At 43.2% G+C, this 15782-nt stretch overlaps 1 protein-coding gene across 1 annotated transcript in view; it reads left to right on the top strand.

Moving 5' to 3' along the window:
- The window catches only part of hspg2 (heparan sulfate proteoglycan 2), an 86905-nt gene that overhangs the window by 47790 nt on the left and 23333 nt on the right, over nt 1-15782 (top strand). Inside the window, 23 exon segments of the mRNA XM_070911042.1 lie at nt 9-120; nt 622-735; nt 973-1100; nt 1358-1444; nt 6842-6912; nt 7004-7068; nt 7188-7328; nt 8275-8466; nt 8815-8853; nt 9972-10264; nt 10266-10290; nt 10292-10414; nt 11106-11189; nt 12048-12140; nt 12230-12322; nt 12502-12732; nt 12837-12950; nt 13060-13187; nt 13756-13842; nt 13985-14043; nt 14373-14537; nt 14731-14841; nt 15391-15491. Of these exon segments, the coding sequence (XP_070767143.1) occupies nt 9-120; nt 622-735; nt 973-1100; nt 1358-1444; nt 6842-6912; nt 7004-7068; nt 7188-7328; nt 8275-8466; nt 8815-8853; nt 9972-10264; nt 10266-10290; nt 10292-10414; nt 11106-11189; nt 12048-12140; nt 12230-12322; nt 12502-12732; nt 12837-12950; nt 13060-13187; nt 13756-13842; nt 13985-14043; nt 14373-14537; nt 14731-14841; nt 15391-15491 (2656 nt within the window).

Raw genomic sequence — 15782 nt, 5'->3', positions numbered from 1 at the left:
TAAATTAGTATCTCAGACATCAAGATGGACATTGCTGTTCCTCAATCCACCGGTAATGAACGTGCTCTGGAGGTGGAAGAGTGTGCCTGCCCTCAGGGATACAGAGGACCCTCTTGCCAGGTACACATGCAGATTTCAAAAAACTTTAATTTAAGAGAAGAAAATCTGAAGTTACGGTCCACTTACTAGCTTTTTTGGAGCATTCTCGCAGTCTTCATCATCAGTAGGAGTCTGCTCAGTCGTCGTGGAGATGGCTTATTTGTCATCATGCGAACTACGGTAGGATCACAATTGGGCCGTCTCCATGACATCTGAGCAAACCCATGAAGACTGTGAGATTTGGTTGAAAGCTCAGAAAAAGGCTAGTAAGAAACTATTATGTCCAAGGTCAAGAATGAACTTTCGTGCTCTAGATTAGTTAGTTTTAGTTTGAAAAAGAATGAAAAGTCAGGCAATCACAGCTATGCCTAAACCTGTTAAGAATAGCACAGTAAAGTCTATTTTTCCATTACAGTCCTTGATGATAATTGCAGTCTGTCTCCCTGCTGCAGTGGAACAAAGACATATTCCTCTCTGTCATCACTTGTCTCTCACCTGAGGTGCTTTTCCATGTCGTTGCAGGAGTGTGATGAAGGTTACACTCGGACCAGCTCTGGCCTGTACCTGGGCACTTGTGAGAGGTGCGACTGCAATGGTCACGCCAGCGGCTGTGACCCGGAGACCGGCAGGTGTCTGGTAGGTTTTATGCTACTCTTCTTCTCTCTCTCCTGTCTTTGCCAGCGTTGAACCTGCTTTGATCTCTGCAGTGGAATGCACTAATGGTTTCCTGGCGAATCCCAACATGTGGAAACACACTGTCACTCGCAAGTACTGTGTATTCAACTGTTCCGCGGATCTCACCTCTTCTTCATGAGATTAGATTAATAAAGCTGTCTAATCACAATCTTTGTTTGTGTTTGTCCTGACCAAAAGCAATGTCTCCATAACACCGCCGGGCCCAGGTGTGAGCGCTGTCAGTCTGGTTTCTATGGAAACCCTGTAACGGGCGGTGCGCAGGCCTGCCAGCCCTGCCCCTGTCCTGGAACCGCTTCCAGCAACCAGTGAGTTCATGTCTTAAAGTCTTTTCAACGTGTGTCAGTTTTATTCAGCCAGTATATATTACTGTTAACTTTTCTGTTTAATGCTAGATTAGGCAAAGTAAACTGTGTGCAATGCAGGAGCTGATAAACCGCTTTATTCAACTGTCCCATAATAACCAGAGATCAAACTGTATGAATATGAAACAACATGATTATTTCCAAAAAAAGAGTGTCCTCATGGTGTGTGTGTGTGTGTGTGTGACCCTCCTTTGGCACAGATTCTCCCCGACCTGTTATCTGGAGTCTGATGGTCAGCCGACCTGTGACAACTGTCCCCCTGGATACACTGGCCGACGCTGTGAGAGGTAAGCCCCCCTCCTTCTCTTTCTGCTTTTTCTTTTCCTCTCTGTCTTCCTCTCACGGTCCTGTGGACACTGCTCAGTGTTTGGGGTTACGAGGCGGGCCGGCAGCAAGGTCAGCAGGGGCTGGCAGTAGCACCCAGTGGTTTCATTCACAGGAAAGGGCTATAAGCATGTCTGTGGTTCGCATCTCTCTTGTGTTTTTTTCGCTGCAGTTGTGATTGTGTGGTGTCAGTCGAAGGATGGGAGACGCAAAGCAGTGCCACCCATTCTGATGTATCTGTGAAGTTTTGTGCTGTGTCCTGTTTTTCCAGATCTGCTGGTGGATATGGATTTCTTAGATTTATTGATTTGGAAAATGAAAGGTCATTTCTGCTGTGGTAGAATTATATATCTTTGTGATAGGATAAAGGGCCTTTGGTGGTACTGAGAATGTCATCACTCATATTGTATTGTTCTTGGAAAAGATATTTGCCAAAGGAGAAATAACAGTGCTGTATGTCCTGAGGAAACCTTTAGTTAAGTTGGCTTTAGGTCTTACTTTTGCTTTCTTCTGTCCTTTGCTTTACCCTTGAAAGCCTTCCCAGAGGTTGCTTTCTGCTTCAGCTTTGCGCTTTGCTGGTAATTACATTTTAAGGTGTTGGTTTACATGTCTGTGCACAGACCAAATGTATTTTCTGGGTCTATACGACATAAATGTAGACGTGGCATTTATGAGGACTCCTGTCTGGCTAATCAATCTTTGCCGCTCTGAGGGCAAAGATGACGAGGTGACTTGGGTGTAAGCCGCAACTTATAAATAATTTATTATTTGAACGTATCTGCCTGCATCCTACCTGATTCTGCTGTTTTGACATTAAGAGAAGAGATGCCGTCTGCAGACAGTTGTGGGGACCTCTTCCTGGAGAAGCAGATAGAGGGCTACCTACCTGTGGGATGTGGAGCTGAAGCAGTATTTAATTTCAGCTGGGAGAAAAAAATAGTACTGGATGGAAGTGGAGATGATGATGACATTGACCACCAGTTGCCTACCCCCATAGGAACAATTGTCATCCCTACAAGGACTTTACTGTCTACTGCAGCTCAACACCCCACTACCCATTCCACTACAACAGCTGGGGTGGGCATTGTCTCAGTCACCCCCAACAGATCAGCATCCAGACTCCCACCACGCTTCACACCCAGCTCAGAGAACAGACACTCCAGCTTCCAGCACCTGCTCCGGATTCACCTGAACACCTTTAACCAGCGCCTGAGCATGCTGGAAAGAAACACACTTGATATGAAGGAGGGCATTCTCAGTATGGAGGACCAGCAGAGTCATCTCAGCTCCCAGCTGAAGGAGCTCGTCGCTATCCAGACGGCTGGGGAGAAGAACAAGAAGGTTAGCGAGCTGGAGAAGAGTTACACAGACATGGACACGCGTCTGAGCAGACTAGAGGGAAGGCTGGAGATCCTGATTGACGGGTTCACTGCCCTGGCTCAGGAGATGAATAAACTGAAACGTGCTAGACACACTTCCCGTTCGCCCCAAGAAAAGAGGGCTCTGCCTTCACTTGCCACAGTCCTCGCAATCCCGTTGTACTCAACACCTCAGCCTCCAGTCAGAATTATACCCACTGAAACCTCATTCACCAGCAGAGCCACGGTACCCAAAAGCATACCTACCCCAAGCCTTCCCGCAAACAGATCCACTTCTACTCCTCACAGAGAGAGAAAACTCAAATCAGCAGCCACCACTCGACCAGTAAAAAGCGCTACACGGCTCCAATCAGTCACTAGGTCAACCAAAAGTCAAGTCTCAACAAGGTCACCGAAGTTGAAGACAACCCAGAGTAAACGTAAGACTACTTCAAAATCTACATCTCAAGCTACAGTGAACCCTAAAACAAAAAGGCCAGAAGGTAGGAGGTCCGCTGTGACAGCTAAACGTGTTTCACAGCCAAGCAAAACAAAACCAAAGCAAGTTAAAGAGGAGGCAACAACCACTAAATTTCAAGTGGAGCCACCATCTCACAAATCAAAGGCTGACCAGGCCATTAAAAAGGATTCTGCGTTATCTGTCAAAAACAATGGGCGTAACAAGGCGTTTAGATCAGATGCACCAGTTCCAAAAGAGGTTGAGGAGGGTGGAAAGTCTTCAGAAGGTGATTCAAAGAAATCATCAAAGTCACCCAAGGGTAACTCTAATCAAAATGAGAAAAAGGTCTCTCACAAAACAAAGACTTCTGCGAAGAACACAGTCACAACCACCAAAGCTACTACTGCAAAGAAGTCTAACACAACAGTAAAACGGAAATCGACTACCCCTAAAACCAAAGCTACTACTGCGAAGAAGAAGAAGTCTAACACAACAGTGAATAGGAAATCAACTGCCCCTAAAACCAAGGCTACTACTGCGAAGAAGAAGAAGTCTAACACAACAGTGAATAGGAAATCAACTGCCCCTAAAACCAAGGCTACTATTGTGAAGAAAGTAACTAAAAAAAAACAGCAGAAAAAGAAGAAAAACCCTCATTCGGGGGTTTTGGACCTACTGCAGCTCTTAAAAGGAGATCACAAGTATGCAAAGCAGAAAAAGAATCAAGATGGTTCTCTTCATGTTGTCTTGGGAAGGCTGGCCATTCCTATCAAAATTATCCCTGATGACTAGGGAATAATGTGTTGTGTTTCATTATTTTATTTTTTTCTCTCCATTGTTTATATGTCCAGACTCTGATCCTGATATTTATGTATGTTACTGCGACCACGTCACTGGAACTTTATGAAGGGACTAACTTTATGACACTGTGTTATTTTAGAGGGACTTGCCAGATGTTTAAAGCCATTCTGATGTGGTGTTATTTTTGATACTAATGGCTTTTAAGGTGTATTTTATTATAATCACATTGCACAAAATCCTGCTATGAAGAGATAGCTTAGCATTAGTACCTCTTATGTGTATGCATTTGTCCATTGTGTTTGGCCAGACTACCTCAAGTTTTAAAAGTATCACCCCCAACCCTTTGTTAGATCACTTTGAAAACCTCATGCCCGCCCCTTGTGTCCTGCATTCACATGGGTATATCTTTAATGGTGTTTTCAATTATACGTATATGTAGGTGTCCTGGATTTTGGGACAAAGTTACATATTGTTTGCAGTGTAAACGTTCTGTGCTGAATGTTTTTAATCAAAGAGCCCTAACATCATCATTCATTTTGGGTTTTATTTTTTCAATTGTCTTAAGAAGATTGGTTAAAATCTTAAATTTCAAAGATGAGGAACCTGTACATGACAGACAAAACAAAGGTGCTGTTCAGATGTTGCGTCTAAAACACCGGCAGTGCTGCTTTCATCCTTTTATCCAAGGTGCTTGGGAGGCTGTGCAACTGTTGCGCCTGTCATTATTAGTAAACTAAAACCACTTGCCATGACGTTGCCTCACAATGTTAACCTTTAGCGTTAATGGCCTCGTAACCGCAATGGCATTGCTTTCGGTTTTGCGCAATGTGTCTCCATTGAAAAGAATGAATTTGTGCACACAAAAGAAGCAAGATCTGGAAGATCTAACATCCTGCTAGTCACTGTAGATTCTGGTCTAATAAATATATGCATCAATATGAGAAAGAAATTTCTTACTAATATTTATGGTCCCCAGAGGGTGAATTCTAATGATATTGACTGACTTTTTACGAAACACCACTTGCAGGTAAAAGGTTTTAATTTACCCAATACTTTGGTTTGTGCACAAATACATGAAAAACAAAAGACCCATCAGCTTCAGCTGTACTTTGTTTATTGTTAATTAGCAAATGTAAGTATGCTAACATGCTAAACTAATATGCTAAACGTGGTAGAAATGATACCTACTAAACATCAGCACGTTAGCATTGTCATTGTGTCCTCTGTGGATCAAGAATGTCCACAGTAGATTTAATGGAAATCCAGCCTTTTGTTTTGGGAATCTACTACCAGAAAGCTCATGGTGAGGCCAAAGTGGAAAGGGATCATTCTCTGTGGAGCATGACATTTTACTGCAAATGGTATCTTGAATTTTGGCCCAATGATGGCACTAGAAGAAAGGTCAGATGCACCTGAAATTCATCTTCTGGGGACCATCAACATTCATAGTCAATTTCATGGCAATCTGGCCCATAGTTATTTAGACCACTGCATTGGATGATGACCACCAAATATTTCCACTAGTGGGGTGAAGGTTTGGTCTATCACTGAACTACATATATATCATATCATCAGCATTTAGAGGAATGTTAGGAATGCATAGACCCAGTTTTCAAGATCATATCTATATGATTTTTAGGAAAAAGTTTCAATTGTTTGTGAAACTGTTTAGTTTCATTTTCATGGGATGTGAGACCACTTTGTTTGTCATGTTATGTTTATCATGAGCTGTATGTCCTCTCTGAATAGCCTGTAGTTATGAACCTTTTTAAGCATTTGCACATGATGTATTTCGATGTATTTTCTATTTCCCTATGTAACGAGAATTATCCTCATCTTTAAATCTTAAAAAACAACACTGACTGGAAGGACTGAGTTAACCACACTTTAGAAACTACTGTCCGTCTCAGGAGTTAGTTTGAATAGGGTTTCCCAAAGCAAGTTCATAGCATGGCTGTCTTCTTGTTGGCTGTTGACCTGCGGACCTGCCAGAGGACAGGTGAGGTAAGACTGACAGGAGCTATCCTCAGGGCAACCTTCACAGATCTGTGGTTGGATTAGCCTTTGCTCTGGTGGCAGTAGCGTTGTTTGCTTGGGTTGAAGGCGTATTGCTTTGCTGTGTCACAACATCCGAAATAACTTTCCTCTTTAGCAGCTTAGCATCTTCTTCTGCAGCTCATTATCTCAACTATGCTCACCTGTGCTTTTTTCTGATATCAGTTCTGTATTTGTGAAGCTTTTATTTTAACATTTATTTTTATATCTGGTGACATTTTTCCAATTCTTTCTGAATGTTTCTGTTCCTGTGCAAATGTGTTCCTCAGTTTCAGCTGTGTCACCCTCATATGAGAGATGGAATCAACATCTGAGACATGTTGAATGTTTTAGCAGCGGCTATGCTTCATCCATCCAATATTTCATGATCTTTTTTCTCTGGGAGAACTGTTTGTATTCAGTGCAAAAGCTGGGTGATTCTTATGCCATGTGATTATAAGACTATTACTAGTGCTTAGTGTATGTATGTGTACTTCGTTTGTTTGCTCCTTGTCTGAATGACTCAGTCCTTTGTTCGTGGTTGATGTCTGCCTTGGCTCAAGAAGACTCCCCTAAGGACACGATTCATCAAATGTGTCATCTCTTGCAGACTTTCCAGCTTCCTGCCTCAATGTTCTTTGGGTTAAAACTTGCATCCTCCTTGACTGGAAATATTTACTTTAACACATTGTCTATTTTTATTTCAGATGTGCTGCAGGATACACTGGCAACCCACTGCTTGGACAGAGATGTAGTGTTGGTAGCAATGAAGTCAATGGTACATACTTTATTTTATCTTCTGGTTTGTTCTTTATCGTAACAAAAGTTGCAAACATACTGTATCCATCTGCTTTACTGCCTTGTTTCAGGTAACTGCTATAACTGTGACCAAAGAGGAAGTGAAGGCTGCAATGGTGGTGTGTGCCGCTGCAAGGTGATCAAACAAAGACATTTTTTCCACCAACTTTCTGGTTGTTGTTATCTTTTGCATCCTTTTTCTGAATAGACTAGACTTCTAGCCTTGTATCTAATTTCCTCAATACTGTGTTGCAGATGAATGTTGAAGGCCCGTCTTGCTCCACTTGTAAGTCTGGAACCTTCCATCTCAGCCCGGAAAACAAAGATGGCTGCCTGTCCTGTTTCTGTATGGGCGTCACTCAGCAGTGCTCCAGCTCTACCTACTACAGAGACCTGGTAAGGCCTTCAAGTGGTACATGACACAATGACACAGACACAGTGCAATGGAGGATATTTAAACCTTTGAAGAACCAAACCAAATGTAAGTTTACACCAGATAAAGCAGCGAAGATCATATCAGGAAGTGAGTGTTCTTTTAGAGAAAAGATATGTGTGGTCCAAGTCTAAATTCGCCCTCATCATACCAACTTTAAGTAGTTCCAATTCAGTGAGATCACATTCATCTGTGGTGTTGGCCGGACATTTACTGACATCGCCCCACGTAGGCAATTATTTCGGCACACATACCCTCTACTGCTAAGTGAATATCTGCAAGGATAACTTTTGACTTCTTGTCTCTCAGAAATTCCCCAGGGTAAAAGGGTGAGAAAGATGACGTCTATAAGGTCACATATAGACTTCACATTTAGAGTAAGCCTTACACAGGAAAATGTTAAAAGCCAGCTCGATGGGATGGGAAGCAAAACACTTAAATGCTGTGGCCTGCTGTGCCTGGCAACACCAGCACCGCCCACGCCTGCGTACTATAGTTTTTAATTCTCTTTTGCCGAGGTTGTTGCATAAGCACCCTATTGTTTTGTTGTTTTGGAGGCTTTCTTTCTTGCATTTACTGCAAAGATAGTCAACAGCAGCCCATAGAACTGATCAGACAATCGTTATGAAAATCTGCTCATTGTTAGAGGTCAGTCCAGTTTTTGACATTTATCCCTGAGGGAAGTTCAACAACTAAAGTCTAGTTCATTTTGGCCTACTCAGTCAGTTATGAGTTTTCTTATAAATTGACTTTGCCTCTTTCCCTAAATGTTCAGGCAGTCAGCAAATTGAGCCATGTGTCCAATCACAATCAAATTAGCTGCACAGAGTTAGCAATCACTTATTAAAATGTTTTTTTTTAATTCTTTTCTATTGGAGCTTGATTGCATTTTCAAATGTGCTCTTGCAGGTGTCCTCAGTATTTTCTCCAGGGAATTTCCAGGGATTTGCGCTGGTGAACCGTCAACGCACCAACCGCATCTCCACTGGCTTCACTGTGGAGGTCTCCACTGAAGGCACTCAGCTGTCCTACAGCAACTTTGACTACCTTGGACAGGAGCCTCATTACTGGCAGCTTCCAGGGGTCTACCAGGGAGACAAGGTCAGTATCTCGAGAGATCACACACAGCGGCTAACTTAGTGGAAGTAGCCCAAGCAAGACCATGGACCCCTTAATGCTGTATATAAGGGGCTGAGCAGCACTCATCAGAAACGTGTAGACCGCTCTTATTCTATCACTGTCTCCATTTTGCTGCTTTGTCTTACTTCAGACCTCAGCCAATCTTTATTGCCTTTTCAGTCTCTTTGCTTCAGCCTTCGTTTCATCTTCTTAAATCTGTGTGTTCACAGGGCAAAATAATGTGCTCAGATTTGAATGGCCCCAGTGCCCACTCACATAACATAGCTCTCATAGTTTTTTTTCTGTGTTTGCCCCTTAAACTCTCTATAGAAAGATTCTCTCTTTGCTCGCGTGAAACGAGCAGAGCAGGTACAGTAATGTCAGTCACTGGTTGCCATGTTGTGACTGTAGTTTTAAGTACAGTGATGTCTGGCACGTTTGAAGTAACTGTTGATGTGGCATTGTGTGATGTACTGAATGACATACATTGTACTTTTTATGTGGCGCATATTCACACATTAATGGATGCCCATCGTGTTTTATGGTGTTAATCATTTCTTGATGTTGACTAAATTATTCATGAGAAGCATGGTATTTTACAGCAGTGTCTGCAGCTGACGGTGGCCAGTAAGTGTCTAGGTTTGACCACTTACATGGCAGTGCACATTGCACACAGAAATTGCTTTCTGCTCCATGTCACATGAGCCATGTAAATGGATTGATCATTAATGGTCCATTAAAGAGCTTCACACAGTTTAACTTTGCTCAAGTAACGCTGCCATAACACTCCCAAATACCATCAGCTCAGTGATAAGGAAAGTGATCAAAGAGCTTGCTTTATCCACATCAATAGAGTGACTCGCACTTGCCAGAGGGGCAGCTAAAGAAGGATGCTTCCATTTGGAACCTAATGGCCTCTGAACGTAAAGACACCCACAGATCCAAAAGGGCTAGCCAGGTATTTGGTATGAACGGCACCGTAGATTGTTGTAGTGAAGGCAACACTTGCACGTCTAATGAGAAGAATCGATGCGGTGTCATTATAAGCTAACACACTGAGGGTTTGCAGACATCTGTGGAAATAAATCCCCTCGTTTCGTAGATGTGTCGCGCATGGAGAATCACCTCAGTTTGATGAAGGGTCACTGAGCAGAGGCATGTTGTCAGACTCTGCGTGAGCATTTGCATGTGTGTGTCTGAGTTTGTATGCAAAGTCTGAGGGAAGTTTCTGCAGTGCAAGAAGTTGTTGATTTGTGTGTTTCATCTGTTTGATCCGACTGTTGGGAGTGAAAGCAATTCACCGGAGCCTTGTTGTACAGCACATCCAAGCAGCATCGACTAAAAAGCATGACTCGGCATGTTCACCTTCTTATAGTGATGCACATCAGTGTACATCGTGGAAGAACTAAATTCTAAACCCCGCCTCTGTCATTTTGACTGTTCCCATGGTTACGTATCCTCTGTATCTCCGGTACCCCACTTCCCAGGGTGATGTCAGACGGCTGGATGATGAGGTCTGGGCGCTCTTCTCTAACTTTTCCAATGGACGAGGTGGTTCCCCTCCATTCTTTCCCTCCTCTAAATCCTCCTCCTCTTCCTCTTCTTCCTCCTCTTCTTCTTCTTGGGTCCCAAATTCCTCTTCCTCCTCGTCATCCTCTCGATGGTCTTTGCGTAACCTGAGCCCCCCATCTCCTCCGTCTGGTATCTCCTCCTCCGTTAGGCCAACCAGACCCCAGCGCTATTCCGCAGGCCCCGCCCCTCGTCTGCAGGTACACTCAGTGGGTTTGTCAGAGGTTCACGAGTCTTTTTGTTTCTCGGTCATGTCGGTGACTTCTTGTGTTTCTCTTTGGGGTCCGGCCCTGCTGTGGATCGACAGAGCAAGAACACAGTGAGCAAGACTTCCGCTAGTGCTTCTGGGGACAGCAGCAAGGTAGACAGTGGCATGACTGACTGGATGACTTCATGTCTCGCCTTTTGGCACATACTCATAGGAAACTGTAGCGCTGTCTTTGATAGTAAAGCTTTAAAAGTTAATTAACAACCTCCGTTTTTCCAGGGCAGTTAATGTTTAGTTCAGAAACTTGTAACAACACCCAACAGATTAAAGTTATGTAATGCAGAATATATTTAGTTTACAGTTACCAAAGAGTGGATATTTCACACAATCCCAATGCTTGACTGGGTGGTATTTTCCATTGTTAAGCAAATAGCTCCCACTCGGTGCTGTCACTGTAATTGTCCACTTGTGAGAAACATTGGTTTTACAGCGGTCTGTCATTATACTGTTGTCTGGTTTAAAACAGCCTCTTATTGAAGCACGTCTTAAGCTGTCATTTTCACATTATTGACAGTGGAAGTTGTTGTTTTAGTTGTCAGACAAGGCACAGTGCGACTTCTGTGCTGTTATCAAAATGTCAGTGGAGCCTTCAATAGCACTCGCACTAAAGAACGTGTACTTAAAAGAGTTTAGCTGTATGTCACACATTTGTCCGGAGATTCTTGTAGAGCTTTGCTTTTCGGCGTGCTTGCCTGCTTGTACTGCTTCTCTGCCTGCTTATGATTTAGTCTCGCTGCCTCTCTCTCCTTCTGTGGCTTATTCTCCTTCCTCCTCTGCCTCTCAGTACGCTCTGGTCTACAAAGGTTTCAGCTTGCACCAGGATGATCTGCTCTACTGGCAGCTCCCAGCGCAGTTCACAGGGGATAAGGTAACTGTGAAAACTTTGGGGTGACGTCCCCTCCTGACCTCTAGTCAATCCTTATACAGCACCTTTAGTATCCTCCAGCCTTCCCACCTCATACTCCCTTCTATCCAGTCCCTCACATGTCCACACTGCCTATGCCCCTTAACTTTGTCCCAGCCCTCCCTCCAAGTGACCTCTTGACTTTCTGTTCTACATTCCTCCTCTGTAGTAAGAGAGGCTTGTGTCTTGATACCATAACAAGTGTAGTTTTTTTTTGTTCATAATCCACACACACTCCATCTGTTACATACAATTAGATATGGAAACTAAAATATTCCTCACTACTCTTTTGTCTACTCCGTCTATGATGTAACATTTAATTCAAGAGGGGCTCAAAATACAAATGTCAGAAATCATATAATTGCCCTCTGTGTCATTAAAGGGGTAATCCAGTGATTTAGTATTGTACTTCCATAAAGTTGGGGGACAAGAGAACAATAATAGCATATTTTATTACCCCCCCCTGAGCTCTAAATGCCCACTCTTTTAAACCCCACACACCCAGCTTGTGATGCAGGCTTTCTGTCAAAAAATGTAAGCCTCAGTCCAAGCTCAATTAACCCTGATGACATCATCAGGGTTATTCAGAAGGCTCCCTCCAGAGCCACAGAAGACATTATACAACTGTTTTCACAGGCTGAGTAGTGCTCCCCATCCTGTAAACATGGTAACTCTCACATGTTCAAAAAAACATTTTAGTGCATCGGATTTGATGTAACTCCACACACTGTGCTGCTCTAAGAAGCCATCTGGCATTGCTTTTACAGCACTGTTTGACCTGGCGGAAGATCTAAAGCCTCTTCCTTGCTAACCTTGTTTTAGGTGGGTTCTTACGGCGGTAAGCTTAAATACACCATCTCCTATGTGGCTGGTCCAAGAGGAACACTCCTTGATGATGGTGACGTCCAGATTATTGTGAGTATGACCTCATGCTGATTCACTGTTTGCTCCCATGGTTACATGCGTTTGTAGCATTTTCTCACCTGTTATTGTTGCCCCTGTAGGGTAACGACATCACTTTGGTAGCTCGTCAGCCCTGGCAGAGGAGGCAGCAGGGCAGCAGAGAGACTCACCAGTTTGAGGTCGTCTTCAAAGAGGTGAGTGGCTCATGACAGCACTGTTGTGATCTGTGACTGAACCTGACCCTAAAGGATTTCCCTGCAGTATTAAATAAATGATCACATTATGAATTGTGATTTATCAATAATAAAGTAATGTTTTTATTACAAATTAAAATGCACTAAATTCAACAATAAACTGTCATTTTGTTTCACAGGAAAACTGGCGTCGTCCTGATGGCATGCCCGCCACCCGAGAGCACCTGATGATGGTTTTGGCCGATCTGGATGACATTCTGATTCGAGCATCCTACTCCACTGAGATGCGGTCCTCCAGCATCTTTGATATCAACATGGAAGTTGCGGTGCCTAATTACAGTGGCTTGGCACAGGCCATCGAGGTGGAGCAGTGCCGCTGCCCACCTGGATACCAGGGACTCTCTTGCCAGGTGATTATTCATTCTTTCTGAATTCTTTCTGAATTGTTGACTTCACTGGAAGCAGTACAGGCTGATTGTGCTTCATTGTGCAAATCACATAATGTCTCTTTAAGGACTGTGCACCTGGATATACTCGCACTGGAGGAGGTTTATACCTGGGCCACTGTGAGCTCTGTGAATGCAATGGCCACTCTGACTCCTGCCACCCTGAGACTGGCATCTGCACGGTATGAAGCACCAGATTAGTGTGTGACTGATATTGATCTTGTTGTGGCTAGATTATAGCACCCTGACAAGATGGACAGATCTCTTAACACGATACGTTTCTCCTTCCAGAGCTGCCTGCATAACACGCAGGGTGAGCTCTGTGAGCAGTGCGCTCCTGGCTTCTTCGGTGACCCCACTGTTGGCACTCCAGAGGACTGCCAGCCCTGCGCCTGCCCTCACACTGACCCAGACAACCAGTGAGTACTGGCACAGATACCAAGAACTCAAGAACTCACATTCCACCTCCATTTATAGCTCAAGACAACTCTGTGTTCGGCTCACTTGCTCTTGTTTACAGCAAATTCTACTGTCTTCATTCGTTTCCGTTATCAACCTGTTTCTTGCCAACTAGCATGAAATATTATGTATTCACTTTCCTACTGAAATCATCTGATTTTGTATCATCACTTACCTCATTTTAACAAATAAGGATTTTGTTGCCTAGCGCTACTAAAAAGATACAGTATATTGAAGAAATAGTGAGGAAATCTTTGAGACAGTTTCAGGCAGTTGCTTCCTGTGCAAATCCACTATTTTGTTTGTATAAACCATCACACATTCCTTTTCCATGCTTCAAAATATTCATAGCTGTGTCTTTCCTGAAACACATGAAATTGCTTAAGAAAGATTCTTTACTGTCAATTCACAGCAAAAAATGAATGTGACACTAAATCACTTATTTTTACACTTTGGTTTGGTTGATATTGAACCTTGTTTCTGCACCACAACTTAGCTTCTTGTCTGTGTGTGTAACTCTTGTAACAGGTTCTCCCCCACCTGTGAGAGCCTTGGAAATGGAGGCTACCAGTGCACTGCCTGTCAGCCTGGGTACACTGGCCAGTACTGTGAACGGTAAGCCGACCCAACGTCTTCTCCTGGTGTGGGTCGAAGCAGTTACTTAAATCATTTCAAGTTAATTTTGATAACTTGAACATGCTGTCACAATAAGATGGTGGTTAAGTTCTGTTTCTATGTCTGTTTCTACCATCATCAGTTGTGCTCCTGGATATGTTGGCAACCCACAGGAGAGAGAGAAGTGTCGTCCATACGATGGTAAGGCTACACTTCTCTTCACTAGAAATATGACTAAACAGTGCTCATGTTCATGATAGAAAAGATAAAAAATGAAAAAAAAAGTGGCACAATGCTGCATGTGCTTGAAATATTTACTGTGGCTCAGTGCTGCTGTAAACAAAACAAACAGGAGGGTATTTCGCAAATACCCTGACATGTGACTTCTCCTGGTACACACAAAGATAACCCGAGGCCGAAAACACTATATACAAACATCTTGCACAGCTTAATAACAATACAGATTACAAGCAGCGAATACACAGATGGACTATTCTTTATGAGTTTGTTATTACCTTTGCACTTTGCAGCTGCAGCCTCACTGGTGGTGAAGGTCTATCCAGAGAGGGTCCTGGCGTCTCAGGGTGGCCCTGTCACTCTCCGGTGTCAAGTGTCCGGCTCTCCTCCACACTATTTCTACTGGTCCAGAGAGGATGGACGACCCATCTCCAGCAGTGCTGACAAACGCAGACAAGGTACATGACACACTTCATCCTGTAGATCAGAGAAATCCCAAAAATGTTACTGAAGTATGTTTTATGAACTCTTTCTTTTGCTTTGAAATACTTTGTAAAATGTTCTGATTTAACAGATCTGAATACACAAATTGCATATAATTGAGATACATAAAAGAAGACATGTTACATGTGAATACACCTGTGCGTGCAGGAGCAGAGCTGTACTTCCCCAATGTCCAGACGAGTGATGCCGGCGTCTACGTCTGTACCTGCAGAGACCAGCGCAGCACCAACAGGAGCCGGGCTGAAATTGTTGTCACAAGTGTGTATGGTCTCACTGCCCTATTTGCAAATAGGTTTTTCCCTCATGCGGCTTATTGCAGCACACTAAATAGATACCATGCGTGGTTCAACACATGGGTTTGCTTATTCACGGATTTTGTAAGACCTCATTCTTCAGTTTAGTTGACTTTGGCGTGGTGCATTCTTGGTATTTGGAGTTTTGAAGGTGCTGGGATAAGCTATGTATAACAGAGCTGGCAAAAAACAATGACTCTGACGAATCAGACGTGTCCTTTATTGTTATTTTAGCTTTTATAGTGAATTTGAAAGAGCTTCTCGCGATACCACAGATTATTGGAATTGTTTACATCTGATGTTGAGCAAGCCTGATAAGCAGCTTAATTTTTAAAGTTTATCAGCTTTACATTTCATGTCTACCTTCATCAATCAAGAAAAGGCTGACAAAAGATGTTTTACTGGTGTTATGCCAACATAAAAACTGTCATTAGAATTTTCGATTTTGTTTGCAATACTCTAAACTGTGTTTATGAACAACCAGTATGAACTGATTGTGTCTGCATTTCACCAGGTGTCCCATCCAAAGCCATTGAGGTGACAGTTGAGGAGCCCAAAGCCCAGACTGTCAGGGTGGGGTCTACTGTCAGCTTCATCTGCACTGCAAAGAGCAAGGTAACACTGGTCGACGATTGTTATTTCACTTTATTATATTTTAATGAGAACTATCTGTACATTTAAAGGAATAGTCCGACATTTTGGGAAATACTCTACAAGTTCACTTTCTTCCCGAGAGTTAGAGAAGATTAATACCACTCTGCTGGAGCCAGCAGCTGGTTAGCTTAGCTTAGCATAAAGACTGAAAACAGGGGGTTAAAGTAAAAAATCTCCACCTATCAGCACCTCTACAGATTAAACAAACAAGACCGCGCTAATGACTGAGCTTTAGAGGTGCTCATATTTTTA

Source organism: Enoplosus armatus, chromosome 8, assembly GCF_043641665.1.
Source record: "Enoplosus armatus isolate fEnoArm2 chromosome 8, fEnoArm2.hap1, whole genome shotgun sequence".
In the NCBI taxonomy this organism is placed as follows: domain Eukaryota; kingdom Metazoa; phylum Chordata; class Actinopteri; order Centrarchiformes; family Enoplosidae; genus Enoplosus; species Enoplosus armatus.
Note: the sequence above shows the minus strand (reverse complement) of the source record. Positions and strands in the feature narration are given on the sequence as shown.